Genomic DNA, 26,564 nt, shown 5'->3' on the forward strand with positions numbered 1-26,564 from the left:
TATAAGAACTACTATGATTATTTTTTTTTACATTAGTTGATGTCCCATTAAATCTTACATATTGATCATGCCTAAATTTAATACTCAATTAATTAGTTGACCATCAACATACTCCCTCCATTTTATTTTATTTTTTTAGTTTATGATGTTTGCACACAAAAGAAATCATCTAAATATGTAAGATTTATAAAGTCTCTAGTGACAGAAGTGTTAAGTGCAAGAGTTGAGAAGGTTTCTCAATCTTATAATAAAAATTCTCATCAAGGGTGAGAAGTGTTTTGTGTGTTGAATTCACTATCTTATTCTGCTTTCAACATTAAAGCTTGAACTCACTTCACTCAATTATCATAGTGTTTATCGTTTATGCACTAACACTTCATAATGTAACCTCAAGATCAAACTTTAGTTGATTCATCCTAATGATAAATCCAATCCAATCCAATAAATACATAATTGTGAAAGATTAAGAATATCACAAAGAACATCAACCGGAACTATACCTACCTTTAATTGTTAAGTACCGTCTCTACCTAACTTATTTGTTTTAGATCCAAGTCCAACTATAAATATTTTATGGGAAATGTTAACGAGTGCTCCTGGGGCACTGGTTAAGCACTTTAAATAGTAACTTTTTATAAAAGTTTGTGTAATAAAGTGCATTGGAAATTGAACACTTTGACATTTTTAAAGAAATATTACTTAATTTAGAAAGCTTAAAGAGTGCCCCGAGGACACTCGTTAACAAGATCCATATTTTAATATTAATTTCAAGTATCAATCAATATTAATAATCACTTCAATTTGCCGACCAGCATAATAATAACCAAAAAAAAATAGATGATGTTTATCAGTTAGAACAACCATTTATAGCCACACTTTTTATTTGAAAGGATAGCCGGACATTCTTAGCAACTACAAGAAACTGAAATCCCAGTATCCCATTCGTTGAATTTTTTTATTTAATCTTTATATTCTAAAAAAAGTAATGTATTTTATATTTTAAACTCCTTTCTGTCCTTTTCTCCTAACCAGATAGCTTTCGCCATAGGAGTGTCAAAGCAAATGATTGTATTAAAATGATTAATGAATTTTGTCAAAAAAAACAAACTGTTCGGAAAAACCCGAATTTGATTTATACGTGAGATAATTCTTGATCATTTACATCAATCTTATGGCCGATTTTCGGATTGACAGAGCCGCTCACCTGAAAATGGAAGGTTAACATCAAAAACTAAAGGATAAAAAAAAGAAGTGAAAGCACTTCAATTTTAGCATCAATATAAATTATATATTTGAAAGTATATAGCATGTAAAGTGATGAAATCTACATATTCAATAGGAGAATGAATATCAAAATGGCTAATGAAATGAGAGCTTTCTAACACTCTTCTACTAAAATAAATCATTGTGTTTATTTCTTTTTTTGACTAATCATGTTCGTTATCTATCAATTTATTAGTTTTTATGCACTAATTAACGGTTCAAATTTTTATGCATATTACAATGTCACTTTAAGCATAATTTAAAATGTTTTTTTTTATCAATATTTTATATGGTGAAAATCCGATTGGATATGTTGTCGACATAAGAAGATTACACATACAATTAATAATGGATTATCATATTAATTGATGAGTATGACAAATGCTTTTTTAAGAGGGCATACTTGTTCACCAAAATTAGCATCAAGATAAATCAAATCAGAAACCTTGAGAGGAACACACTTCAAAGTCTCAAGTCGGCATCATAAGGTCGTCTCAAGAGAGTTGTACGACAAATGTTTTTAAATTCATCAAATTAGGTGATTGTTATGAAATTAGTCAAAAACAATATCAAATGAGATTAGAGATGAAGGGGAGAAAGAGAAGAAGGGAATAAAGACGAAAAGAGTATTGCAATATAAACTTTAAAATAGCATTCACAACTATACACGAATCATATTCATAGGACACTAATCTTGTAACTTGTAAGTTACAAATTGTTCATGTATAGACAGACGGGGTTACCTCTTAAGCATAGGTTGTGCTCCTTCTATTGGTGATCAAACTCGTCTCAATTGGTCGTATGCTCATTCTCCAAATGGCGAAAGTGTGGCTGCTAAAAACACTTCGGCGTCCAAGTCACTGAGTGAGATATGTAATATATGATCATACTCGATGTGTGTGGTTGTCTGTGTAGGGGGTCTATTTATGGTAACATATCTGACATTAAGCTCCTTGGTTGTTGCTACTTTTTCTTCTGCAATTTGGTGTGGTTTGTTACGAGGTTTATTCATATGTTTGGAGCAACTAAACCTATATAAGTGGGGACAACTATCTGATGTAAATGGCCTAATAACTATCTAGAAGGTGGTTGATCCTTATGGCAGTCGAGCACATTGGCGCGCCATTTGTTTTTGAGATAGGAATGAGGTTGCTCATGAGGCATCATGGAAGATTCTTATCATGTGTTGCATGTTGTTTTGGATGTGATGTCTCATGCGGTGGTGTAGGAGGTAAAATCCTATGTTGAATCATGACATAAGGCGATGTGAGCACCTCAATGGACTTGGATTAGATTCCTTTATTAGACCTGCTGTCATCTTCTTAATGAACTTTTGATATTGGATGATACAAATGATAATTGGGTCAGATCTTTTGGACACATACCATTACACAAACATATCAATGGTCTAACATAATCTATCACTAACCTAAGCATTGAGAGAACACACTTGGATGGAGGTATGGGTGTTTAAATTTGAACCGATCCAAAAAAATGCTGCAAACAGATTAAAAAACTGAATATTATTAGATGTGTGTGAATGTCATTTGGCAAAAACCGCTCAGATATATTCATATTTTGAATTAGTTTTTCAAAACCAAATTATTCCCCCCACACACACAAGTACATGCTCGCGCACACTACTTACACACACACACCCACACCCACACACATACACAACATATTTATTTTTTATTAGTGTGATGTATTGCATTAATATATTATTAGTTGGCTTTTATTTATTTTAATACTAATTATTAATTAGTTTGATTTAATCTTTTTTATTTTTCATATCACATATGTTTAAAACATAATCAATCATTTTCATTTTGTAATATTTACTTTATATTTTTATGTTATAATCTGCACCAAAATTGGCTTCATGACAAACACATGCAACTGCTACTACTGCTTGTGTGTTTTATCTTGGTTTTCGGGTGTCAAACATTGATTACGTTTGAACCTTTTAAACCGGTGATATCTTATTTTTTCTTGGGAAGGGAAAAAGTAAGCAAAACCCTTGAGAATCGAGGTCCGGGAGTTGTTTTCGCTACGGGAAGGTGTTAGGCACCCATAACGACTATAGTAACCTATAGGAACCGTCTTTAATTTCTACGCGCGCGCTTTATTTTTAAATGCTATTTGAAATGTTATTTACACCTAAAATTTGCTAAATGAAGAATTGGAGGGAGAAGAAAGTGTTTGAATTTTTATTTTAGTTGAATTGAAGGAATTTTGTTCCTTGCCTACGTACCCGCTTAAGGGATCAAATCCACCGTAGTTCTCTCTCAAAAAAAATGTTTTTGTTTTTGTTGATTGATTTTAAGTTTGAAAATGAAATTTTGGAGAATAGAAAGAGGCCTCAAGGGCATGAGATTAGGAAATAGTGAGGTTGGATTAGTGAATTGCAAAAGAAGTCAAAGTTTGACTATTTTCATTGAAATTTGATTAAGAAAATGGAAAAGAAAATACAATGGGATATTGGATCCCAAGGTTTATTTGGAAAAGCTTTGAGTGAAGTTGTTCACATTTGTTTGGAAAATTGGTTTTTTCTAAGTAGAAGTCCTAGGCATTCATCTAAACATACAATCCTAAACATACATCTAAACATGCATATTCTAGCTACTTAGTGATGTGTGTGCATGTGTCGGTGCTTGTGTCGGTGTACATTATTAGAGTCCATTGTCCTTTACATCATTGACCTAGTTACATTCTATGGCCTCTTTGCCAAGAAATTAAAAATTGCATGAGAAAAATATTACAAAAATTCCTAAGTTTTACATTCTAACTTTTTGCATGAAAATTAAATTGCAAGAAAATAAAGCTATAGCTACAAGATGGAAACAAAAGGGTTAGTGGACCAAAATGCATGAAATGATGAAAATGTTGCATAAAAGAAATGGTAGAAAAAACAAGAAAACAAAAACTAACACAATGCACTAGAAGTATATACAATCACATAGAATTTTTGGAGAGTTTTTATAAGCACTTGAAATGGTGAAAAGTATAGGAACATAGAACACACAAGAGGCAAATTCACATAGAAATATAAAAGAAGAAAAATTGCATCAAGCATATATTTGGGGTATTTTTGGAGGCAAGAAAATTAATACACAAAAGATCAAGAAGCATTAAACACATAAAGTTCATATATTCCTAAGATCCATTAGAACGCTAAAACAAGAGAGGGAAAAAACGAAAATCGAGTGCAAGAAAAAACACATATGTTTTGACGGGGATTTAACAAGCACATACATTCCAAAAGTTGAGCCTCAAGTACCAAAATTAGTCAAGAAAAAGTTCACAAAAAACTTAGAAGTTTTAACAAAATTTGCACAAGAATTGAACCACGTTGAATTACTAAAAAACACAAAATATTTCTCACACAATTTTGTCAAGATTAATATGCAAAATATATCACAATTCATCGAGAAAACAAGAAAATAAATGCACGAATTTTTTTTGGGATTTTATTATGAATCTTGAGTCAAACAGGGGGTATGGTGAACATGCAGATGGGGTGTATTCAGTAAAACTGCAAAGAAACAACAGACAAAGAAGAACATATGGGCCTGGAGCGGGTATGACTAATTGGCATGGGTTATGGATAGACCCAACGGGTTGTGGGTACAATTTGCAGTTAATTAGGATCCTTTCTTCCCCAATCTATCAAAACGCATACCTTCCTCTCCTTCACTAATATTCATAAACTCTCTTCTTCTCAAAACGTTTAATCATACAGACACACACAACTGCACTGGAAACACATAAACACATATCCACAGTTTTGATTCGACGCAAGGGAAAAAAGGACCAACGGATTTGCACAAGAGCCAGCAACAACAGATCGAATCAAAGGATGCAATGATGATACCTGAATTGAAAACAGAGGAGGCCAATGAATTCGAGATGGGAAACCTCTGCAAAGCCCGATCTGACCCTGATTGACTCAGTTGATGACTCAACTGAGTTGTTAGCTGAGTGGTGTTGTTAAGGGCTTCGAATCGCAACCACAACCCTCGGACTCTTCTCCCTCTCTGGTTTGTGATTGTTGAACCACCGCTTCTTTCAAAAAGTTCGAACCAAATTTACGAAGAAACAGTTCGGTTGCCTTCTTTCTTCTCCGTCCATGTTCTTCGCAGCTTCGTCGTTGCGGTGGTTGAAACGTAATCCGAAAACCTCGTCGTTGCTGTTACTCCTTGTACGAAACCTGAGTTTGATGCGAGGCCTCTCTTCTTTTCCCTATCCTTTTTCGATTTCGAAACGAGCCTATGAGCGAAGGATTGACTTGAATCGAAGCTGGTTTGTGTGTTCCCTTGGATTCGGATTGGTTGTGATGAGACTCGGCTTCGTGAATTTTTTGATAGAAATTGAAATTGGTGATTTGTATGAAGATGGTGGTGCGAAAATTGTGTTGATGATGGCGGTAGTTATGGAGGATTGTGGTGGTTATGGAAGATTGTGGTGAAGTTGTGGTGGTTTTTGGTTGTTATGGTGGTTAAGGTGGTGGAGATGTGGTTAGTTATGGTGGAGAGAGAAGGTTGTTAGGGTGGTGATGAGTTAGTTAGAGTGGTGGAAATTAGTTAGGGTGGAGAAAGAAAGAGGGAAGAAAAGAAATTGAATTTGTGATTTTGTGTACTTGTGAAAATAATTAGTGTGGAAAAAATGATTAGTTGAATGAACCTTGACCAACTTTGATCTATTTATAGGTGATGTGGAAATGCTTGGACCAATGGGAGTGGGACATGTGGCACTTGACTTGTAACAAACCTTGACTTTGACTTAAAAGAGATTAAAATGCAAATAACAAAAGTACGAGGACTAAAATGAAAATTAAACTAAAACTGAATTAAAAAAGTAAATCGAAAATTAACGTAAAATGAGACGATTAAAAACAACAAAGCAGATTAAAACGAATCAGAAATATTATGTGAAATGACCAAAATGCCCCTGGAGGCTTAAAACGACTAAAAACGACTCAAATGCAATTTTAAAATGATTTCTTAACAAGGAATTAAAGCAAAGACTCATACAAGTAAAATTAAAAGACTCAGAGACAATTTTAGAATTTAAACAGGGTTTTGACACATGAAAAGACGGAAATGCCCCTAGGGGCAAAACTGACTCAAAATGACTTCAAATGCAATTTTTGAAATGGATTTTGACATAGAATTAAACAAAGACTTATTCAACCTATTTGAAAAGACTCAAACAAATTTTTAAAAGACTGAAAGAAACTTTGACATAGGAAATGACTAAAATGCCCTTACATGTGAGTTTTGCAGACAACATTGAAATAAAATGCAGAGAAGGATGCAATTGATCAGAGACAGTTCAAATGACTTATAATGCAAAAAAAAGAAATATTGACTAGTATTTTTAGGTCCAAAATTAGGGTATAACATTGTGTTGCTATTGTTACTGTTGCTACTGTTACTGCTCCTACTGCAACTGCTACTGCTCCTACTGCTGCTACAAAGTTATGCCTTTTGTCATTAAACACATAGACGCAAGTTACTAATGCCTTATGGATAAAGTTTTCTTTTAACAATTGGACATGAAAGTCTAAATTGATGATACGATAGTAAAGACTGAGGATAAAGGATCTCATTGATATGACTTAGAAGAAATTCTGAGTTCAATAAAGAAGCATAACATGCAATTGAATCCATTGAAGTGTTCTTTTGGAGTTGAAGTCAGAATTTTTTCGGGGTTCAGGCTGCTGAATTGAGGAATTGAGTCAAACTTAAATAGATGTCGAACAATCAATGACGTGAGAAGCATTGCAAGCATCAAGGAAGTGCAGCAATTGACGAGAAAAATGACAACTTTATCAAGGTTTATGTCTTGTGCTGGAGCAGAGCATGGCGCTTCACAGCCGTAATAAAAGGGGAAAAGTTCACATGGACTTTTGAGTCTGAAACATATCTTCAAAGATTGAAAAGCATCATATCATCCCCCTCATATTCTAACTTGTCAAAAGAGGGAGTCTCTTTACATCCACACCTATCGATAACAAATAATGCTCTCATTTCGGTTTTAGTGTAAGAAATAGATGGAGAAGATAAACCAATTCATTGATGAGCAAAGTCATGAAAGATGGTGAGATGATATACCTCAAGATATAATGGCTAGTGTTGACACTCGCTACCACATGAAGATTTTTAATAATATATTTCAAGAGTCATTGGATAATAGTTAAGACTAATTATCGAGTCAAGTACACTTATAGAAAGTCAAATGTGGTAGAAAGAATGGTTGCATGTTTAGTTGAATTGTGAGAATACGATATAGTCTTCCTCCCAAGAGGAAACATAAAATCCCAAGTACTTATGATTTCATAGTTGAACTTTAGACTCTAAAAGGATTGTTTTTTATCCCCAAGAAGAAACATAGGGAGTCTAAAGGATTGTTTCCCAATCCCAAAAGGATTGAACTTCATAGTTGAACTTTCATTGGATTTAGTGATCTAAATTGTTTCCTAATCCTTTAGACTCCTTATCAGAACAAACATTATCTCACTAAATCCAATGAATTTTTGTGAGCATGCTCGCCGTATTGCCGCACTTGTAAAAACATTGTCTGATTTGTCTTATTGATTCTGGTTGTAACGCTTTTCAACGTTTAAATCTCACCACAGTTCTAGAATTCTCTTCCCACAATGTTTCACTCACCATAGTTGTCCATATCCCTCGAGGTTCCTCATTGCTGGAGACCGACGGTGTGTTCGCCCTAAGTCGTACCTAGGATTTCACACACTGACTCTTTCTCACCCTTCCCCATATGAGATACACTTGCTTGGTCACAAACATAAAATGGAAAGTATGAAAGAGAAAGGAATTAAATGATATATCTTTTTTAAAATAATTAAATGATAAATATTTTAATAAATGTGTGCCTAATAATTTTGAATTGGTGTTGTGTCCATACAAGTATTTCACTTCCCATAGTTGTCCCCGTATTTTTTTTTTTTTATGTTAAAAAGCCATAAAATATTTGTTGAAACCAAAAAGCCATTTTTTTTTTGAAATAATTGTAACCAAAAAGCCATAAGATATTAATATACCTTTTTTCTTGGAGTAGTACATAATATTATTATTTATATGCTATGATTGGTATGACTATGACGTCATATTATCCTATTTTATTTTTCTATTTTGGAAAAAAGTATTACAATTGGCACAGAACAAAGTCCAAGTGGGGGTGTGTGGGGACTGAGGTAGTCCCTGATAAATACTCCGTAGATAGAGAGCATGCAAACCAATATGCCAGCGGACAAGTTAACGTGTCTCCTCCAAATCAACCAAATATATATACTCCATACATAAACCTCTCTCTCTATTATCATCGAATCAATCACAATTTCTGAATAATGGCGTCGTCACTCCCTCACTTAGACGACGATTCCGTCTCTCCTTCCCCTCGTTCCAATCACTTCAACGACGCTCCTCCACGTGTCCGCTTCATGTGCAGTTTCGGCGGCAAAATCCTCCCCCGTCCCTCCGATAATCAGCTCCGTTACGTCGGCGGCGACACCCGTATCGTCGCCGTCAACCGCTCCATCTCCTTCTCCGCTCTTGTCCACAAACTCTCTAAACTTTCCGGTAAGAATTTCAAAACCCTCACCTTTTCCCTTTTCTCTAAGAAAGTTTCCCTTATCTCTTCAATTCATGATCGTGTGCAGGTATGAGCAACATAACAGCGAAGTATCAACTACCAAACGAAGACTTAGATGCGTTGATCACAGTAACAACCGACGAAGACGTAGATAACATGATAGACGAATACGACCGCGTCACACAAAATGAAAACCCACGAGGAGCTCGTCTTCGTCTCTTTCTTTTCCCAGAAGGAGAAGATTCACGAACCAGCAGTATCAGTTCACTCTTAAACGGTTCATCTAAAAGAGAAAACTGGTTCATGGATGCTTTAAACGGTGGCGTTTCGGGTTTAGAACGAGGAAGATCGGAAGCTTCTTCTATGGTTTCTGAAGTACCTGATTATCTATTCGGGTTGGATAATAACTCTGAAGTACCCGAATCACGACCTAAAGAACAACAACGACATCTTCTTCAACAACAACAAGATAATGTTTCCAATTCGGATCCGGGTTCTCCTGCTCCGGTTGTTTCTTCTTCACCGTTTTGTTCTACTTCATCAGTGTTGTCTGTGCCTTCTATTCCGAATCTTCCACCGGTTAAAACCAAACTCGATAACCCTGTTTCTGAACCGGTTTTCAAAGGAAATCAAATTGAAACTGAAACGGTTTTGCAGCCACAACTTAAAATGGATAATTACCAGATCAACCCTGCACTTCACTACCCACAACATCAACCACAACCACAACCACAAGAAGGTGCTTATTCTGGTCATCATGCACAACCGGTTCCGGTTTATTATATTCAGGGTTCGGTTCAACCCGGGAATGTACCGGTTCATATGCAAGGACATGGACATTATCCCTATGTTCAACAACCATATCATCCAGTGATGCAACCTCAGGTGCCAATCGGGTATCATCAAATGATTCCGGGTACGGGTCAAGTGTATGGTGCGGGGATGAGGCATGTGGCCCCGGTTCAGCCCTACAGTCCTACCACGGTGGTTCACGATGGTTTGAAACAACAGCAAGTGTTTCAAGCTGTGCAAAACAACTCCGGTCCAGTTCCGGTTTACCACCAGGCGATGGCGGGGACTGGTGGGGATGAGCTGCAGAGAGGTGGAACGGGTCGGGGCACCAACTCGCCGCATAATTGACCCAGTTTTTGCTTGATAAGTGTGTTTAATATTTTAATTTACTTTGATTGGGGAAATGATTGCTTTGTATGAACTTTCAATTTAGCTTTTTTATTTTTCTTTTTGTGAAGCACTTTCAATTTTGTTTGATACACAAAAGTCCAAGAAAATATATGCTCCATTTGATAAATAAAATTGTTTGAGGAGGTAATTTAATTACTCCATTTGCATATTTTGGAAAAGGACAATATGTCCTCTTATTTTAATTACTCCATTTGTATATATTAGATTAGATACCAGACACTTCCTGAACAGACCTTATAGTCATGTTAGATGCCTCTTGAATAATGTTCAATTTTACTTATTTGGCCAAAACACTGGATACACGTCTTAGAGACATGCACCAAGATAGACTAATTATGGCTGGATATTTTTTAACACTCCTAAGCAAAGCAATGTAGACAGGATTGAGATCTGAGATCCGACGTAAGATTAGTCGGTCAGTGAAAGAACGTATAAAATAAATGAAGAATGTAACACGGTTCATAAGTAGGATTAATAGTTTATTGATAGAGTTGAGAGATATAAACAGAGGATGTAGAGGAAAAATAGATGAACCAAGCAAAAAAACAGATAACATAGAGGAAAAAAGAGGAAACAAGCAAAAAAATTAGAGAAAACATAGGAGATATAGAGCAAAATAAACCTGAGTGAAGTTGAAGCACAGATAAGGTGTCGTGGCCCGTAGAATTGTAAGATCCTATGAGGGCTACATTGCTCCTAACTTTATTCAAAGCACGATATTTTCCTCGCACTGATTATCTTGGTGCAAAAATTGGCCATAACCCAAGTTATGTGTGGCGGAGCATTTTTAGTGCAAAGAGAATTGTTCGAGATGGTGCAAGATGGAAAATTGGTAATGGTATGAATATCCCAATTTTTGAGGCACCTTGGTTATGCAATGGGGGGCGCATATCAGGTTTGGGACAATCGAGTGAAGTTATTCAACAGTCAAGAATCCACTCTCTTATTGATTATGAGAATTATAGTTGGAATCATCAGTTGACCTCGTATTACTTGATAATGATGTGGTTCATGAGATTCTTAAAACACCTTTGTTTAGTCAAGTGGTGGAGGATCAAATAATTTGGAAATTAGAGAAAAATGGCCATTATTCGGTTAGAAGTGTGTATCGACTGTGTATGGAAGTTATTGCGGATAATTCGTTTTTGCACCGTCTTGGTAATTGGTCTAGTATCTGGAATTTGAAGGTCCCTCCGAAAGTGAAAAATCTGATGTGGAGAATTTGTAGAGGGTGTCTACCGACGCGTGCACGGCTGTTGGATAAGGGGGTGAATTGTCCATCCACATGTGTTATGTGTGATAAGAATAATTATAAGGATGTGACTCACGTCTTGTTTGATTGTACGAAAGCGAGAAGCGTTTAGCAGAATTGCTCTCTGATAGACAAAGTGATTTCGGTAATGCTCAATAATAACACATCGGCTGAAATCATTTTTGCGCTATTACAAGAACTAACAAGGGAGAAAGTTGAGCAATTTGCTATGAATTTATGGAGTTTATGGAAGAGTCGGAACATAAGAGTATGGGAGAATATTTCAGAGACGTGCCAAGTGATTTCAGCTAGAGCAAGGCAGGTGTTGTATGGATGGCGAGAAGCAAACAGACTGAAACTGATTTCTGGTGCTGCTGGCGTTGTAGCAGACTCGGGAGCTGCTGTTAGTGTTGATTCTGCAGGAGCACAACACTTGCTTCCAGCACAGATCAGATGGGTTAAACCACAGCAAGGCAGAATTAAATGTAATATAGACGCGGCATTTTCAGAAGCATTGAACCGTGTAGGATTTGATATGTGTTTACGGGATGCTGCTGGTAACTTCTTAAGGGCAAAGATGATGCGGTCTAATCCTATGTGCAAGCCAGAGGTTGGGGAAGCGTTGGGATTATTTTATGCTATTCAATGGGTACAAGAACTACAACTTACAAATGTAGATTTTGGGATGGATGCAAAGAAAGTTGTAGACTTTTTTAACAAAGGTAGCAATGATGTGTCCGAGTTTGGTTCAATTTTGGAGGAATGCAAAAGATGCTGTAATGCTTTTTTCGAAAACTCTAAGGTGGAGTTCAGTCGGAGACAAGCGAATGAGGTCGCTCATACTTTTGCTAGAGAGGCCATATTCTCAGCTGGTCCCCATGTCTTTAATGATGTACCTCTATGTATTTTGACTTTGATTCATAATGAAAAGCTATAAGCTATTTTTCCTTAAAAAAAAAGTAAAATGTGTCTCTTTTATTTTTAGACTAAGCTTGTATTCTCTCAAAAAATGACTAAACTTGTGTTTGGTATCACAGTAGGTGCGCTAAAATTACACCTTAATTTTTTAAAAGCTACACTATACAACTTCTGCAGAATCACGACAAATCACTGTAATTTTAATATACTTACGTGACACCACCAAACGCAATAAATTGTATGATCCATCTAATGAGGAACACATGCCTGAAATTCAAGGGGTTCAATTGAACTCTTGAATTTTAAAAAAGTAATTAATTATATCTTTATATTTTTACATTTTTAACCCTATGATTTTTTTGCATCACTAGCTCAAAAAATTTAAGAATTCAAAAGTTTGAACCTCCTACTAATCACACATTGTGTTTTATGAAAATTGAAAAACAATCCATTTTGTTGGGATCAGATATTAATATTGTTTGAACCTCCTACTAATCATACCATATTTGAATATCGTATTTGAATATCATTCATTTCATTTTATGAAAAACAATCCATTTTATTAGGATCACTAATACTTAAAATTATGATTTGTTTTTTTTTACGGATAAAATTATGATTCATATTCAAAATTATGATCCGATTTTTCTTGATTTTGAGCATAACTTGACATACATGTGTTTTTTACGCGTCATTCTTCCAAAAAAATGTGTTTTTTTTCCGTGTCAATATAATTTTTTTTTTTGGGTAGATAGACGAAATGAGTTTTTTTTTACGTGTCAATATAATTATTTTTTTTTTTGGGTAGATAGACGAAATGACAAAGCCATTATAAATTCACACACACAAGTGGAGGTACCGGGGTTCGAACCCCGATCATGGCATCCGGCCTAACAATTTCGGCATTTTTGCCAGTTGAGCTAGGACTTCTGGATTAATTATTTTATCTATAACTAATATGAAAATAAATGTCCATTGAATTTACCATTTTACCCCTAGGAGGGGCATTTTGGTAAATTAATTATTGGAAGTTTTTTTTTTAGGGTTGGCATTTGAATTTCCATTTTTGCCCCTAACAATTTTTTTTAATTATTTTTTAATTTTTATATTTTTAATAACTTTTAATTATTTTCCAATTTTTATATTTTTAACTATTTTTCAATTTTTCCTCCCAAATTCAGTTGCTTCTACATTGCCGTTGTGGGAGATTAAGGTATCGTTTGATCCGACTTTTTTCAAACTTCTCTACATTTTTAAGGAGAAGTTAGGCCGAATACAATATCAATTAAGTACTTACCAAAAAAAGTACTTTTTTTGAACACATAAAATTGAATGGAATGAGGTTTGACCAGAAGCTGTTGAATGTTACTTTAAAAAACTACTTCTCGACAATTTATTTCACAAGCACCTCTTTTCAACTCACGCTGGGAACCTTTTCTTTATTTTTTAATATTATATTTCAATATGTTTTTTTCTTCCATTTAACTTTATTTTTTTTAACCGTTCCATTAATTTTTTAAGGAGGTTCCATTTAATTTTATTACCTTTTTTTCAAAGGAATTTTATTATCTTTTTATCACTTATATATTTAATTTCAATATCGTTTAATCATCACAATCTCACAAATATTTTTATTCACGCTGTCATTTAATGATCCCAAATATTTTTATCTCCTTTCTTCAACCTCGCGAATATATACACACATTAACGTTTAGAGTAATATATTATGTCCGTCTGTCTGTTTTTTTGTTACGCTAATGCATATAATTTTTTTAGTGCTGCTTGGTTGAGTGCTACCTCACCAATTTTTTTTTTAAGTATTTTCCAATTTTTATATTTTTAAAAACTTTTAACTATTTTACAATTTTTTATTTTTAACTATTTAAAACTAAGTTGATGGTTCATGGTTTTTAAGGTTTATATTTTGACATATTACAATGATTCACAATTATCCGTCATTTTACCATCTATCCTTTCAATGTAATCTTCCAGACTGAATATTGCTCAGCTGATATTACTTTTTTGACGTCAAAGAGATTTTTTATTTTTTAACGGTCAAATTATTAATAACCAAGTTCCTACACAAGACGCTAAAGAGTTTAATGTGTTTCTTTCGTTCATTTTGTGTCATGTAAATATTGGTGTTAATCCCTTTTTAGTAACTCTATGACAGTAGCGCTCACTTTTATAATTTTAACTAATATGTAATTTATGATGTTTTCCTGCTCTTGATAAAGCTTTAATAAATATTTTGATAAAGATTTATAATTTTTGTGCAATATTCATTAATTTGTTCATTTTTCCTTCGGATTTTTTTTTTTTACAAAATACGTTACTGAACCCCATGCCTTAGACCATGCATCACAAATATTTGGATTATGCGACCTTCATTCTCAAATTTACGAAGAATGGTAATATTCCGTAATTTGAACATCTCTCCTTTAAAATAAGTTTTTTAAAAGTGCCTATAATTCACATGAAAGGACTCGATACTAAATTGCAGTTAATATCTGCCTTTGCTGTAGATCATGTGAAATGATTTATATACGTTGAAACTGAAAGGAAAAATGATATAAATCAAGTAGAGAGGCATTCAACTATCTATCTGATTCAGAAGTTTGTTCACCTGAAAGGATTGAATACTAAATTGCAGTTAATATCTACCTTTGTTGTAGATCATGTGAAAGGATTTATATACGTGGTACTAAATTGCAGTTAATATCTGTCTTTGCTAGGGGTGGCAAAAATACCCATGCCCATGGGTACCCGTGGGTAAAATCCGTCACGGGTATGGAACGGGTAGCTAAACAGGTATCCACGGGTATAATAAATGGGTATTTGACTACCCATTATTATATGGACACAGACACGGATTGGATTGTATCCATACCCACGGGTACCCATACCTGATAATAAATAAAGTAAATTACTAATATATCTTTATATATCATATCTAATTACTTAAAGTTGGTACCTTATTGAAGAAAATTTTACTGCCCACCTAAAAATCCTCAATAATAACCTATTTTTATTTTAAATTTTTTTAATTCATCTTATTAAGTTCACCGTTTCAACTTCATTCACATCATAAAACATATAGATTATATAAGAATCATGAATTTTCTATGAATTATGTATGATTTATGAAATTTTGAGTGGATTATGTATGGATGTTTAAAAGTTGAAGTTTTTTGGTAATTAAAAAAAGTTATTATTTGTACCAAAAAATAAATAAATTCAAAACTCCATGGGTACCCATGGATACCTCAATACCCACGGGTACCCGTATAGTGGGTACCCACGAGGATACGGGGCGGGCACGAGTATCATATTTATCCAACGGGGCGGGGACAGATATCATATTATCCTTACCCATGGGTATCAATTGACATTTGCTGTAGATCATGTGAAAAGATTTATATACGTTGAAGCTAAAACACAAAATGATATAAAGTAGGTAGAGAGGCTTTCAGCTATCTGTCTGATGCAGAAGTTTGTTCACCTGAAAGAACTGGATACTAAATTGCAGTTAATATCTACCTTTGTTGTAGATCATGTGAAAGGATTTATATATGTTGAAGCTGAAAGTCAAAATGATATAATCAGGTAGCTTTGGTAATAGGGTTTTCATTGGTTTATAGATAGATATCAATTATTACTGGAAAAGTGTTTCTACCGCTAACTAAATATGTTTTCATTTGTTACTCGTGATCAAGCCATTTTGAAGATTTAATTTTGTAATCCGTAATGCAAGAGTACTCTAAATATTATATTATGGTTTATAATTATCTGTCATTTCGCAATCTATCCTTCCAATATAATATTTTGTCAAATACGTTACTAAACCCCCGTGCGAAGCACGGGTTTGTAACTAGTTTTTTATAAATGTGTTAGAATTTTTTTGAGGGATTAATGTGTTAGAAATTAGAGCACTAATTAACAACTTATTTGTTTGTCCGTAAAAAAACTATTTTGTTTGTCTTTATTGTTATAAATAAAAAAAAAAAATCCTCTATTAGCACCATAGATTCAAATTATTATTTTTTTGAGCAATTTAATTTTACAATTTTTTTGCTAATATAATTTAAATTAAATTAATTAAAACTTGAACAGTAGGTCGAATGACTGATCATGTTTTTAAACATGGAATATACTTTCTCCAAATCGGTGATTTGTTATTCTTATCAATAAATAAATATATTTATGATCTCTGTTGAAGCGTTAACACGAAGCTTTCATAGCTCAGTTGGTTAGAGCACCCGTTTAGTAAGCGGGAGGTCTTGAGTTCAACTCTCAATGAAAGCAAAGTTTGATTTTTTTCTATAAGCAAAGTTTGATTTTTTTCTCTTTTTTATAATAAAAAAGCTTTGTTTCGCTCGCTTTGAGCTACGAATTTCATCAGAAGGAGCTTATTTTTATGGAAGATTACAATCATCATCAAGAATCAAATTGTTTTATTCATATGGATTGATACCAGGGGTGCATCAACAAGTTTAAAATATACAAACTCAATCTATTGAAAAGTTGTAAAACACCAAAGTGGAATTCTTTTACCACCAATGCAATTTACATGACAGTAATTAAACTACATAACATGTTTGGTAAAATCAGACCCCCATTTGTTGATACTTATATACAATTATGTACATGAACAAGAGATTAAAATCTCACTTCAACCTAGTCCTGAGTGTAGAAATCCTCACCTATATTTATTCTTTTCACTAAGAAATTTCAATGTAACTTGAATGTGAATAGGACTGTTACAAATATTGTGCACTGCCTTTAAATCAAGAAGGATTGGTGACCTTTGTTTTTGTTTCAATACAACTCTCATTGATAGTCTTGATGGTAATAATTGGAGGAGGAAGTAACTCAAAGTGGGATTTACTTTTTTCACCAAAACCACCTATGCAATTTGTGTCACCTCGACCATGCCAAGTACCATTTTGAACATTGTTCATCTCCAATGTTCTAGACTCCTGCATCATATTACAAAGATAAAAAAATTCAATACTATGTGTATGAATACTTCAATTATATTATACTTCAAATTGAGAATAGATTGAATTTCGAAAATGACCTGAGATAATGTACAACAAGGGCAAGCAAAATGGTAAACACAATCGTCCAAGGAACTCTCACTATCCTGCATAGTTAGTTGGTGAAAGTATAACATATTATTACAAGAAAGTAAATAAAATATATAACAATGTCATTACAAGAAATTAAATAGAAAAAAAAAAATGCACACCTTGATGTTGAATTTCTTTCTTATAAGTGTCCGAAATAACCCTAAATATGCACCAACAAAAATAATGAAGGAAACAGCCAAATAGAGAAAGCAATGACGTCTCGTGACACCAAAGGCAATGAAGTTAACCAAGGCACCAATTGCAAGAATCAAATAAATTGTTGCCTACAAAATAAGACAAAGAAACTTCAAATTTCAAAGCCATATAAAATAAAGTGACAAATTAAACATAGAAAATTGCAAAACCCATTAGTACTTGAATCAATGACTAATTAGTTTTCAATAAACTCAAGTATATACCTGAATGAAGCAAGAACCAAAACCAGCTCTCTTCATATTCTTCCCAAATCGATAGCAAGGACAACTGTAACGCCCAAATGTTTTGATTGTTAACAAAAAAAAGTTTGCATATCTTTAAAAAAAAAGTTTGCATTTTATTACAAAACAAATTAATAAAAAAGGACTGCAAAAATGGCTGAAAATGAATCATATGAATATTCCAAAAGAAGAGTTAGTGCTTTAATAAACGCGTCAAAAAGAATTATGGTAACACCCTGATTTTTTGAAATTTTAAAATGTAGTTTTTGCTAAAATTGCAATGTGGCTATCATAAATCTCACCGCAATTTCAAACATGCACTTAACGTATAAAATATGAATGTAAATTGCTTACATTATTGATTCTAGAGCAATGCGACGATGATCAAAACAATCAAAAAGTTCACCTTCCCACATCCTCAAAACCCCACCAAAAACCCCACTTTCTTCCTCTTCTTCTTCCATGGATCCTAGCTTCCCCCATTTCCCTTGAGAAGCTTTCAAAGCCACAGAAGAACACAGTACATCAAAGTCCAAAACTGCTTTGTTCTCCAGCAATTTCTCCTTCTCTTCTTCCTCTTCTACCTTCCTCTCTTGTTTCTCCAAATCCTCCATTGCATCAAATTTCAACATCCTCTCTTCCTCCTCCTTTTTGTTAATATAACCAAAATTTTATTGCAAATGCTAATTAATATGTTTCAAGACAACTTTGAGATTTTTGCTTTATAAGATTAAGTATGGGAAAATATACAAGATAAGATAACGACGATTCTTTTGTTATTGTTGTTGGTGTGCGTGGACAAACTAATGAATCTTTTGAGTTGGCATGAAACAATAGTTGTTATTGTTATTATGGGACCTAAAATATGTCTCCATTATAATGGGTGTAGCTGTTGCCACGTGTACATGATTTTTTTTTTATTGTTCTTATATTCTTATTCTTATTATAGCACCATAATTGTCCAGTCAAAAAGAATATCCACAATAATCGATAAATTGAATATATGCTTTATTTGTAGTGAGTATACTAATATTTAATATTTAAATAGTTATTTTGGCTTCTATGTTGTTATTTTAGTGGTCAAACAGTCAACATAGTGACTAAAAATAAATGAAATATCTAAAGAAGCAAAATCCATTCTTATCCACAATTTTTTTTAGTTACTTCAGGCCATTGCCTATATTCCTTCTGCTTCCTCCCAAATTTGATTATTGCTTTGATTTTGGAGAGGCAAGGTTGGTACTTGACATTTTGGAATGGACACTTGGATAAGAATTTTGCTGTACTAATAATATTGTATGTCAACGATAGGGTGGCATTTTAATTATTTTTATTGTTATTATTGGAATCATAATAATAGAAGTTGAAATCTTGTACTTAAAAATATATAGTGAAAGGTTTTTTTCTTTCTTTCTTTCTTTAGAGCAAAAATGTAAGAGAATAATTTTCTACAGTTTTTTTTACAACAATATCTATAGTTTGGACAGCTAAATTAATATAATAAAACGTTAAATTGATGGTAAAGATGCTGTGAAACAAGTTTTTCTGTTAATCAGTTATGGTAACAAATAGCTATTTACTTGACATTTACATAGAGTATTTGAAGATCACATTAGATAACACCTAGTTCTATGTTTCTTTCTTTTTAATAACATAATGAAGATTCGAAAGAATACTAACGCATATTTACTTCCTCAAATTTAATTTTTTATTTATGTGTAAGAACAGATTTTCTCTTATGACTACCAATCCACTATATGGTCAATTTTCATTTTGACAACCATATAAGGGCTGAGTGATTGCACTTTCAAAAGTTTCTAAAATACTAAATTTGTTTTCTGAAATTCACAATAACACCATTAAACAAACATATTTTTAACACATTATTTATTTTAGCAATGAAAACAGAAAACAAAGAAATAGAAAGTAAAAGGAGTCTAAATTAGTCACTCATCCTTTTTCAAACTCAGACATTTAACCATAAAATCGTTTAGTCAATGTTTCCACTCTTCGCTGTCTTGCAGTCTCTTGAAGATATCTTTATTACAAGTGCATATTGTCTCGATTCCTTATCACACGGTGTTGAGGATGACCTCTGTTGCACCAACACTTCTAATTGAAGGTGTGTTCCGTGTTCGACACGATACTTGTGATTACATTGAATTATGTCATTTTATCAAAATTTTATTGGTGTCGACGCGTCTGTGTCAGTGTCGTGTTCCATGTCAGTGTCTCATATAGTATGACTCATAGGCATATAAGAGGGGTAAGGGGCGAGGGAGCGGAGCGAGTGTAGCGACCTTCGTCCCCGCCATTGAGTTTGGACCAAACATGCGATAGATCCACCTGTTTGTTGTGAGAGGCGATTGGGGTGCAGGATGCGATAGTCCCTAAGGTACGGTACAAAGGTATTATTGTAATTTGGATCGTATTATATGTATATGGCTTGTAACACCGTAAAACCTAATTCATTCAAGTAGTAATACTGAACTACCACTACTCTGTAGTTGCAGACGTAGGCACACTTGACCGAACTACGTAAACAAACGATCATGTCCATTGTCTTGTGATTTCTTGTTTCTTTTATTCTTCTTAGTTTACTACTTGTTGTTCTAACACATGGAATATCAATGAAATTGTGTTGAGTCAAAACTCACAAGTGTTGTGCAAGTAATGTCATTTGTGTTCATATTTAGAATGTTGTAAAATTTTGTGATGATTTGATTGCACACTAAGATATCCTGTAACTAACGAACACGATTGAGTTTATCAGCAATTGTCAAACCTGATTTGAAGCTGAAATTTAAAAAGTTGATTTGAAGCTGCTTAGAAGTTTCAGGTTCTAGGCCAAATAACATAAAAAATTTGCCTCATCCATAAAAGTTACAACACACAACAATAGTAAGAAAAACAAGTGGCATTCAAATATGGCAACATCAATATTTAAGGTATGATGCAATTAATTAACAATATACATTTTTCAGCCTATTTTAATTGTGAGTCTAGTTATTTGTATGATTCTCATAGAATCAATTCAACAATATTTGCCACAACAAGAACTATGGGATTTAGTAGTCATGCTATAATTATTTGGTTATCATTATTGCTCATATTTACCTTGTCTTATTCATTTTTGGTCACTGCTTTGGACACCATAACAATATCTCAGTCTATGAGGGAACCAAAAATACTAAGCTCAAATAATAACAAGTTCCCACTAGGATTCTTCACACTTGAAAATTCCATAAACCACTCTGTTGGAATCTGGTACATGTCTAAATCTGCAATTGTACAAGTAGCTAACATAAACCAACCACTGAAGGATTCTTCTGGGGCCACCATAACAATATCAGAGAATTGAAATCTTGCGATACTAGATGCACATGAAAAGCTTATTTAGTCAACAAATGTTTCTTTTTCAAATGCAGCAGCATCCAATTCCATTGCCCAACTCCTTGATTCTGGAAACTTCGTTGCTAGACAACGATACTAGAGGAAAGACAGTGTGGGAGAGTTTCCAACATCCTAGTAACACAGCAATTCCAACATTGAAAATAAGTAAAAATGTAAGAACCGGTGAGGAAGTGAGAATCTCATCATGGAAAAGCATCTCTGATCCATCCTATGGAAGCTTTTCTCTTGGCCTTGAAACTGGTTATGTTACTGAATTGTTCATATGGAATGGAGTAAGAAGAATTGGACAAATGGATGTTTGAGGAAGGAAATACTGCAGTGTGAGATGATAAAAAATAATGGATCTAAAGAAGAAAAATCAGATGGGTTTGTGAAGGTGGAGATGGCAAAAGTTCCTGACTTTGTAGGATGGTCACCCTCCAAAGACGTGTTACCTGCAACGGATGGAGATTGTAGAACTCCTTGCCTCAATAACTACTCTTGTATAGCGTTCGCATATGATGCTGGAGTTGGCTGTATGTTTTGGAGTTCTGAGTTGCATGACTTGCGAAAATTTTCATATGGAGGAGTTGATCTCTATGTACGTTTAGCTTACGCAGAACTTGGTATGAATTTATTTTTTTGTGGTCTTGATAGTTGATTTTTTATTTTGCAGTTTATTCAATTCTTGTCAATTACTGCAGACTATATGAATTTTGATCTTTCTCTTAAACAGATGAAGCAAGAAACACCAGAACAATTGCTGCGGTCTCAGTTATATTTGTAACAACTCTTACATTTACCTCTGCTTATATTTTATGGAGAAGGATGACTAAACAATCAGGTAATCTGCAGCATTGTTATATCAGTTGTGTTATTCGAACAACTAAAATTTGACGTGGTTAATGCATTTCAGATAGAAGTTTAATTACGTTCAGTAAATGATTAATAAGTAAATTGGATGTTAAAACTCATTAACCATCAACATAACTTCATTAACCGCGGACTTGGATGCGATTCACCAAAATTTTCAAGAGTTTAAATCTACAAGTTGTTGAACACCTAGAAATTATGGTTAATCATGTGGAAATTCATACTTAATGAAATTGCATTGATAGTTAATTAGTCGCAACACCTAATATATTTGTTAACTATCTACTGAACGTAATTAACCACTTATTTGAACTGCATTAACCACTTAAAATGAAGTGGAGGTGATTTCTAAGCTTCAACACAGGAACTTAGTTAGACTTAGCTGCTGCATTGAAGTAGTAGAAAAGATCTCGGTCTATGAGTACATGCCAAACAAAAGCTTGGATTCTTATATCTTCGGTTAGTTCTCATAAACTTCTGCATATAGCATAGTTGACTTATAGGGTGATTTAGCAGTAACATAGGAAATGAACATGCTAATGAGTCTTTATAGACTCGAATTTAGTGGTTCATATATTTTTCTTTATTGTTTAATGTTCTCACCTCACCTTGTCTTACACATTTTTAAGTCACAGTGTCTTTGAATTATTTGTGCAGATCCATATAAACAAAAAATGCTAGATTGGAAAAAGCGTCTTAACATAATTAAAGGAATTGCTTGAGGATTGCTATATCTTCACAGAGATTCTAGACTACGCATTATACATAGAGATTTGAAGGCGAGTAACATATTGTTGGATGAAGTGCTGAATCCGAAAATATCAGATTTTGGTATGGCTAAAATATTTGGAGACAGTGAAGTGAATGGCAAGACAAGAAGAATTGTTGGAACATAGTAAGTATATGCCTTCCTCTTTGTCCAAAAAATATAGTAGAAAATACTAAAAGCTTATACATTTGACCTTTAAATGCAGTGGCTACGTATCTCCAGAATATGCAATGCAAGGAATTGTTTCCGAGCAATGTGATGTCTTTAGCTTTGGAGTATTACTAATAGAGATTGTTTGTGGAAGAAGAAACACAAGTATTTTTGAGGATAGAGAATCTCTTACACTTAGAGGATCTGTAAGTCCGAGTCCCTCATCATGGTTTCGTTGCGGTATTTTTATTTTAAAAATTGACTTTATTAACTGATAGCTTGAATTTTTCCTGTTAATGTTTTTAGGAATGGAGATTATGGAACAGTGACAACATAACATCACTAGTAGATCCACAAATGTATGATCCAAGGTTTTGCAAGGATATATTTAGGTGTGTGCATATTGAACTTCTGTGTGTACAAAACTTATGAGAGACAGACTAGTCATGGCCACAGTAATTTCAATGCTTCATAGTGAGATTATGGATACTCCTCCTCCAAGGCAACCAGCATACATTTTAAGTCAGACACTGTCAGCTACTCAGTTGCTCTCCATCAATGATGTTACAATTTCAAATTTTGAAGGCAGATAGGTAGTACAGTCATAAATCATAATTGATCTATTTTTTTAGGTCTGTATAAAGTTTATCTTTTAATTAGAACAAATTTGTTCATTCAACTTACCCTCGAAATTAAAGTAGCCTGTACTAGTTATAAAGTTATTATATATATGAAATTATTATTTTAATTCTAAAACATCTAAACATGGAAAAAACTTCATTGCCTCATAGGTATGATTTTAATTCTAACTATAAAGTATGTCATCTGGAATTTCAAAAAGTGAAACACGTACTTATTTAATTCAATAATGTGAATTAGGTCCTGGCTTTATGCGGTCAAATGATTCCATTCCATGATGGACAAATTGTTCTTTCAGTTGACACCTATTTTATAGTCAAAAGTTGATTATGTTGGACAATAGTTCTTTTAGTTGACACTTATTTTATACATTCATCTAATTAGATATTTTTTTGGTGAATATCATCTAACTAGATTTTATTATTATTTTTTTCTAACCAAAGGAAGCTTGCTAAAGAAGCAAACCCCTAAAATATATATATAAAATCAAAAAGATAGTACAAAAGAGGGGGACAAACAACCAAAAACCCTAAGGATTAACAAAACCTAAAGTAAGGTAGCCCTAATCTATTCCTGGTGAAATCAACCCTAATTTAATCAGGAAGATTATCCCACCAGAAATGAGTATTCAAACATAAACCAATAGCAGCTAGTTGATCAGCACTTGCCATATCTAGGACAAAAGTAGCCCTAAACTAGATTTTATTATTTATTTAGGACAAAAGTTGATAACATGGTTTAAAATTTAGTCAACATACATCAATTTTTCAATAAGCCTTTTTGCACATATTTCGATTTGGGTACAAAGTATTTACACAAACATTTAGTTGATGAGGTATGGCTTGTGCTTGATTTTACCGTGACTAACACATTATTTTGAATGAATTGACTTTTTAATTCATCCAAACATATCAAAATCAATATAATTCTACACATTAAAAATCAATTTTGAAGCATTCAAAAGTGAGACCTAACATGTGCTTAATCTGTATAAAATTATTTTATACAATATCACAAATCTAAATTAAACTTTTCTACTTAACTGTCATCGTGAGTTTAGCTCAGTTGGTATGGACTATGCATAAAATATGCAAGATCCGGGGTTCAAACCCCGACCACCACAAAAAAATAAAACTTTTCTACTTAACTAACAATTACGTAAAACAACATTTTGTTCATCACGTGTTAATTTGAATTTCCTTTTGTTCATCACGTGTTAATTTGAAGTTCAAACCCCGGCCACCACAAAAAAATAAAACTTTTCTACTTAACTAACAATTACGTAAAACAACATTTTGTTCATCACGTGTTAATTTGAATTTCCTTTTGTTCATCACGTGTTAATTTGAATTTCCAATATATGTTATTGTTCATATACGTAAAACAACATTTTGTTCATCACGTGTTAATTTGAATTTCCTTTTGTTCATCACGTGTTAATTTGAATTTCCAATATATGTTATTGTTCATATATATAAAAAAGAGAGACTAGTTCCAACATTTTGGTCATTACGTGTAAATTTGAATTTCCAATATATGTTATTGTTCATATATATAAAATAAAAAAAAGAGACTAGTTCCATTTAGAGTGCAATTGAAGTCCCTTAGATAATAAACTCTTGTACGTATAAGTTAGGGGTTGGACAACTTTTTTTTTTCTTTTTATATTCTCCACGTCTAACGGTAGAGAATAATGTTTTGTAAAAAAAAGAAGGCTTAATTGCATGTTTGATCCATTATGTTTATTTTAGTTTTCAAGTTGGTCCCTTATATTTTAAAAGTTTCAAGTTGGTCCCTTACGTTTTAAAAGTTTCAAGTTGGTCCAAAACGTTACCCATGTTGGAATAAGTTAGTCCCTTCCGTCACTTAATGTTTAAAGATTTGGGTTGACAATATGGGTGATAGAACTTAACTTATATAGAAAATCAATTTAAAACCTTTTTTTAAGTTTTTTGGTTTTATTAAACTCAATATCATGTCGCGAAAATGGACTAACTTATTCCAACACGAGTAACGTTTTGGACCAACTTGAAACTTTTAAAACGTAAGGGACCAACTTGAAACTTTTAAAACGAAAGGGACCAATTTAAAAACTAAAATAAACATAAGGGATCAAACATGCAATTAAGCCAAAAAAAATGTAGAGAATAATCTCTAAAGTCGATAGAACCATAATGGATAGTACAATTTTCCTCGAGAGTTTTAACATTGTAAATTTTGAAATGAACTCATAACTTCTGATTAAACGATTCAGACTATCAATCTTAGCGTTCTAGGATATTTTAAAATCAACGATTCACTTTACTAGAAAAAGTCATCTACTCTAAAGAAAAGTGAAATTTTCTAAATGTTAATGTGAAAAATTAAAAGAATAAGATGTTTATGAAATAATAAAGTAAATTTTTCATTAATAATTTCTAGAGTCAAAATTTTAATTAAGATTGTAATTTAATTTAATTTTTTTGATTTATTATAAATAGTATTTAATTGTATTGACATTTTTTTAGTCTATTTATAAATAAGTCAAAACATATTTTTTGTCAAATAAAGAAAGTCAGAAGACTTATATAGAGACATTCTATGTTTCACGCGTCTCCGATAAAACTACCTTCACTAACCTATCACATGTAACTCTTTCTATTTCCTTCTCTAATGTTAAATGAATGTTGGATGGATGTACACTGATGATTTTCCTTAAGTAATTGCAGGGAATCAGATCAATGTATACGGTATACACTTTCTACTCAAATGGCTTGGAGTATTTCTTATTTTATGATTTCTCCTCTTTCTCCTCTTCTAAACTCTTGGAGTAGGTCACAAAATTACAGGATATACTTGATATCTATTTATTTTTTATCGCAGTCAAACTTGTATATCAAGAAAGCCGCCTCAATACAAAGATAATGATTGAAAAACCA

The 26,564-nt window shown here is 33.2% G+C and overlaps 3 protein-coding genes, 1 non-coding gene and 1 pseudogene across 5 annotated transcripts; 4 read left to right on the top strand and 1 right to left on the bottom strand.

The window, feature by feature from the left end:
• The first annotated feature begins 8,525 nt into the window (after nt 1-8,525).
• Nucleotides 8,526-10,231, top strand: LOC146932484 (uncharacterized). Its single transcript, XM_085704169.1, has 2 exons — nt 8,526-8,867; nt 8,948-10,231. The coding sequence occupies exons 1-2, from the start codon at nt 8,636-8,638 to the stop codon at nt 10,018-10,020; spliced, it is 1,305 nt and encodes a 434-aa protein (XP_085560295.1). The 5' UTR covers nt 8,526-8,635; the 3' UTR covers nt 10,021-10,231.
• A 1,252-nt stretch (nt 10,232-11,483) lies between these two features.
• LOC146932485 (uncharacterized) lies at nt 11,484-12,272 on the top strand. The gene has a single exon (XM_085707765.1). The coding sequence runs from the start codon at nt 11,484-11,486 to the stop codon at nt 12,270-12,272; it is 789 nt and encodes a 262-aa protein (XP_085563891.1).
• Nucleotides 12,273-16,484: 4,212 nt separating this feature from the next.
• Nucleotides 16,485-16,558, top strand: TRNAT-AGU (transfer RNA threonine (anticodon AGU)). Its single transcript has one exon. It is a non-coding gene; the product is annotated as a tRNA-Thr (tRNA).
• Nucleotides 16,559-16,745: 187 nt separating this feature from the next.
• LOC146932487 (cell number regulator 9-like) lies at nt 16,746-18,532 on the bottom strand. The gene is made up of 5 exons (XM_085704159.1): nt 18,177-18,532; nt 17,805-17,868; nt 17,505-17,669; nt 17,334-17,399; nt 16,746-17,232 (listed from the first exon to the last, which is right to left on the bottom strand). The coding sequence occupies exons 1-5, from the start codon at nt 18,452-18,454 to the stop codon at nt 17,041-17,043; spliced, it is 765 nt and encodes a 254-aa protein (XP_085560285.1). The 5' UTR covers nt 18,455-18,532; the 3' UTR covers nt 16,746-17,040.
• Nucleotides 18,533-20,883: 2,351 nt separating this feature from the next.
• Nucleotides 20,884-23,716, top strand: LOC146932488 (G-type lectin S-receptor-like serine/threonine-protein kinase At1g11330; annotated as a pseudogene). Its single transcript, XR_015008017.1, has 7 exons — nt 20,884-21,532; nt 21,613-21,841; nt 21,952-22,059; nt 22,416-22,547; nt 22,746-22,983; nt 23,063-23,213; nt 23,314-23,716. The product of XR_015008017.1 is annotated as a G-type lectin S-receptor-like serine/threonine-protein kinase At1g11330 (transcript).
• The last annotated feature ends 2,848 nt before the right edge of the window (nt 23,717-26,564 follow it).

The sequence above is a fragment of the Medicago sativa genome, chromosome 4, assembly GCF_051527215.1.
Source record: "Medicago sativa cultivar Bolivia chromosome 4, Bolivia_mono, whole genome shotgun sequence".
NCBI classification, from domain to species: domain Eukaryota; kingdom Viridiplantae; phylum Streptophyta; class Magnoliopsida; order Fabales; family Fabaceae; genus Medicago; species Medicago sativa.